The sequence below is a fragment of the Triticum dicoccoides genome, chromosome 6B, assembly GCF_002162155.2.
Source record: "Triticum dicoccoides isolate Atlit2015 ecotype Zavitan chromosome 6B, WEW_v2.0, whole genome shotgun sequence".
Classification (NCBI taxonomy): Eukaryota; Viridiplantae; Streptophyta; class Magnoliopsida; order Poales; family Poaceae; genus Triticum; species Triticum dicoccoides.
Window position 1 is genome coordinate 714,269,860 of NC_041391.1, and position 4,873 is coordinate 714,274,732.

At 41.1% G+C, this 4,873-nt stretch overlaps 1 protein-coding gene across 1 annotated transcript in view; it reads left to right on the plus strand.

Annotated features, from left to right (window-relative positions):
- Positions 1 to 4,541, plus strand: part of LOC119325360 (wall-associated receptor kinase-like 5) — a 6,334-nt gene extending 1,793 nt beyond the window's left edge. Inside the window, exons 2-4 of the mRNA XM_037599114.1 lie at positions 1,504 to 2,040; positions 2,828 to 2,980; positions 3,063 to 4,541. Coding sequence (XP_037455011.1) covers positions 1,504 to 2,040; positions 2,828 to 2,980; positions 3,063 to 4,303 — 1,931 coding nt within the window. The 3' untranslated portion in view covers positions 4,304 to 4,541. The remainder of the gene's footprint in view (positions 1 to 1,503; positions 2,041 to 2,827; positions 2,981 to 3,062) is intronic.
- Positions 4,542 to 4,873: the final 332 nt, after the last annotated feature.

Below are 4,873 nucleotides of genomic sequence, written 5' to 3' on the forward strand. Positions count from 1 at the left end.
GACCTGCCATCCCCTTGCTTGGACGACGGTGACATCCGGTGCCGTGCTCTTTCTTGAAGGCGTCTTCCGGGGATTTGCTCGTGTGGGGTGGAGCTGCTGGTGGTGCGGTGACGGTGTGAGGCGGCCTGGTCTTCTCTGTGGCTGCCGCTGTGGTCTCGGTTGCGGTGCTCCAATCCCTGACCAATGCGTGGCATTGCCCTTTCGGCCTTCTCCGTGGATCTTCGCCTTCGTTCGATGACTCGCGACCGACTTCCTTTCCTGCGGCTTTTGGCGACGGTGCTCTTTTGGTCGGTTTCCGGTGCATGTGGGTCTGCCTATGCTGTTTCCCTCTGGTGGCTCGGCACCCTAGTCTGGGTTCATGTGGAACTACTCTGTCGACCACCGGTGCGGCTCCCATCGAGCCCGGGTGAAAGGGTTGTGGCCCTTTGCGGTTGAAGAGACAGATCTTGTGATGCTCTTGTCTGCCTGTGCAGTTGCAGCCAGCGGCACGATACAAGCCCGCAGTTGCTGTCCTCCTGTAGCCTTAGTTTGGTTTGCTTGTTTGGCATTGCAGTGGTCGTTGGTAGCAACACTGTTTGTTGTTGCCTTTGAGCCGTTCCTCTCAGCACTATGTATCTCTGCTCCGCTTTGTTTCCTTTTCTATGTAATGTGGTTTGTGTAATCATGGCCGGTTGATGGCTTTTTTAATTTAAAGCCGGGCTAGGTTCGAGCCCTTTTTTGGGCTCGGCCGATGCCTTTTCTCTAAAAAACTTTAATAACTTTGCATCTAGGTAAAATATAGCCACTGCTACAACAAGACAAGCACTAATTGTTTTCTTGCCCCCAAGACTCAGAATTGCCTGTCACGGAAGTTCGGAATCAGTACACGCCGTTTCTTCAAAATATTATGACACACTAAGATGTACTACAATTTTTGATTATATTGTTCACTAGTGGTACATGGTTTACTTAACTAACAACTCTCCTATTGTCTCTAGTAGTGGAGAATTATTGTCAAGGTGCCAGTAAGACTTAAGTTGTTTTCGTCAATGTCCACCCGATTAATGGGTCTGGTTTACAACAAGTTGCACGTTTCTTTATAAGGCTAGTCACAGTGGGGAGTAACTAGTGTCATGCATATGAAATTAGTCTATATTACTATCTTCATAGTGCAAAGTGTCATAGATGGGTGCATTTGTTAGCTTGTAGACTCATTATTTTGGGTAGAGCTATGTGATGGTAAGATAATATGTTACCACCACCATCTCTTTCCTCATTTAATACAATACCAGATCTCAAATGTGCCATTTGGCATTGCACAGGATGCATGTTACTACCTATATTACTCTCACTATGACTAGTCTAATGTTCTAGCTAACAATTAAATTGGTATCATTAATTAATGCTATAACAAAAGCGTATCTCTAGTATAGATAGAATGGCCATTCATTCCCATGCTCCTAATGTAACTTCTCATGTGCCAATTCCCCAGTGTAACTTCTTCCTTTGTCAATCTACCTGCAGAAAGTTACAATCCCAATCTCGAAGGAGGTTGCAAGAGATTATGTGGGAACACTAGCATCCCCTTCCCTTTTGGCCTCGAAAAGGGTTGCTATGCTACTGAAAAGTTTCGACTTAACTGTACATCAGAAAACGTCACAATTCTTGATCAAAGGGCCAAATACATTGTGGCCAACGTTTCAGTGAATGAAGGATATCTTAGTGTTAGGGAAACACAAAAAAACTCGGGCTACAACGACGAAGAGCTGACGGTACTAGTTCATACAGGCGAGGGGGGAATTGAACTAGGTGGCAACTATGAGGAATATGGTTTTTATTTATCAGAAGAATATAATATGAAGATGTGGTGGTCTGTTGATAATTTAACCTGTCCAGTAGCTATGAGTAAGCAAAGACGGGCTACATACGCATGTCGTAGTGTCAATAGCAAATGCATTCTTGTCACCCGTGGCCTCAGTAATGGGATGATGCAGCTTGGTTATCGTTGCCAGTGCTCTCAAGGTTATGAGGGAAATCCATACACACTGGATGGATGCACAGGTAAGCATGCTGCAACTTCCATTACAAATTTATATCCAACCACATGCATAATTTTCCTAGTACACGAAATGATTGATTGAAATATAGACAATGATACATCTAGCGAGATTAATGTGTTGCAATTCTTCAGTCATCTTGATGCAAAGAGTTGGTTTCCTTTTTTAGTGGAGTTGTGCTAAATAGGTGGATACTACAAATACTCATAGAACTGGCTCAGTTTAGTTGTGTGCATCACATCATGTAGAGAGCGGGAGGGTGATCATTTTATTACTTCAAAAGGTACCTTATGCTAAATGACTTTAGGCACACACAAGAACTAGAGTTTACCTAATTAATGGACATGCCAAAATAGGGCTTGATCCCTAATTGAGATTTGTTGGTTGAGCTAACGGTGAATACCACCATCATGTACACAATTAATGTTATACAATCATTTTCTTTTGTCTTTTAGAATGTGTGCTGGCAAAACTTGAAGATCTTTAGTGGCAATGGCATACACATAAGCATGTAAGTTTGCCTCACGGAAATGGAAAATAAAATTATATTAACATATATGGCAATAAACATATTTGTGAAATGTTAGTTTTCTATAGAGTTCGGTTGTTTACTAAGATGTACTTAGAAGCAATAATGGCCCATGCAGAATTTGGAGAACGCGTTGATGTATGGAGGTAGTTTCTGTGTGTGTAGGATGGTTGGTAGGCCAAGGGTAACCTAGCTTTGGTTCCACATTTACTACCAATGATTTTCATGCATCAATCATTTCTCACATACTTACCATTTACAGATGTCAACGAGTGTTCGTTGATGAATACTTGCAATGGCACATGCCAAAATTATCCTGGAGGCTACAATTGTCAAAGTTGCACTCATGGAAAAGAGTTTGATCAAATAAAAGGGAGATGTGTGACATCAGCAAAGAGACGAAATCTTCTCTTAGGTAAGTCATATCAAAATTAATTATCTAAATAGAATTGCAACTTGCAAAGGACATATTTTGACATCTACTACTAGATGTATAGGTATTGCAATTGGAATTAGTTGTGGCCTTGGTGCCATAATACTTGCGCTTGGTGCAACGGTACTCATCAGCAAGTGGAAGAGAGGCATACAAAAGAGAATACGAAGGGCATACTTCAAGAAAAATCAAGGCCTACTCTTGGAACAACTAATATTAGATGAAAGTGCCACAGATAAAACAAAGATATTCTCCTTGGAGGAATTAGATAAAGCAACAAACAACTTTGATGCCAGTCGTATTCTTGGCCGTGGAGGACATGGGACAGTTTACAAAGGGATTTTATCTGATCAACGTGTAGTGGCCATAAAAAAGTCTAAGCTGGTGGAGCAAACTGAGATTGACCAGTTTATCAACGAGGTTGCCATCCTGTCACAAATCATTCATCGGAATGTGGTCAAGCTTTTTGGTTGTTGTCTCGAAACAGAAGTTCCTTTGCTAGTTTATGAGTTCATATCCAATGGCACACTATATGATCTTCTTCACATTGATGTAAGTGTTCAATGCTTACTTTTACGGGGTGATCGAATTAGGATTGCTGTAGAAGCTGCAGGTGCTCTTGCTTATCTCCACTCAGCTGCTGCAATACCAATTTTCCATAGAGATGTCAAATCTTCCAATATACTCCTAGATGGCAACTTTACTACCAAGGTTTCTGACTTTGGTGCTTCGAGGTCTTTATCGCTTGATCAGACACATGTAGTGACAATTGTACAAGGAACTTTTGGTTACTTAGACCCCGAGTACTACCACACTGGGGAGCTAAGTGAGAAGAGTGATGTTTATAGCTTTGGAATTATACTGGTGGAGCTTCTGATGAGAAAGAAGCCAATTTTTATTAATGAACAAGGTATAAAACAAAGCTTGGCTCATTACTTTGTGGAAGGACTTCAGCAGGGAGTTCTGTTGGAAATCATGGATCCCCAGGTTGCAGAAGAAGCGAACCAGAATGAAATTGATGACATTGCCTCAGTTGCGGAAGCATGCTTGAAAACCAAAGGAAAAGAAAGACCTACCATGAAAGAGGTAGAAATGAAGTTGCAACTCCTAAAAACTAGAAGATTAAGGAGTCAACTTCCTCCCATAAATGATGGAGAGATCAAGTCATTTGGGTGCCTAAATGGCGCTAGCTCTCATGCACAGAGCAACATCATTGTCCGTAATGTTGGCTTAACACCTACATGCAGCTCCGGAAAGTACAGTCTGGAGCAAGAGTTTTTGAACTCGGCCAGCTTTCCACGCTAGCGAAGCACACAGTGGTATGATCATCTGCTTACTAAGCTTCTCACGTGCATGTCAGTTATCCTACGCGTGCTTATATAGAAAAACTATGCAATGTACGTAGTTCCTTTTAGTGTGAGTATGGCATGTAAATTCCCGACTTGTTTTTGTAGCTTTTCTTATGTGTGTAATTTCTTTCGACGACAACTTATTGCAATTAAGCTACAGTGGTGAATAAAGCTATTTTATCGTTGTTTTTTTTTCTTTTTGAACAAATTTCTTTTTTGCCGTACACATTTCTAACTACTCATTAGCAATAATACTCGAACCTGTAATACACTAGCCATTGGTAATGAGTGGTGAATAAATGTTGGCTTAGGACCTACTACTATATTATGGGACGGACTACAATTGATGTGAGTTATGTGTGTTTGTTAGATATATAGACAGAAGTTCTGCCTCGCCAGAAAATAGTGCGGAAACATAATTATGGATTTGTAAAGCCTAAAGCCCAGTTACTATGGCTTATTATTGTTTATTTTTATGTTTTAGGGAAAAAGAATAGTCATTCCTTTTATCTGCGATATCTTTTTC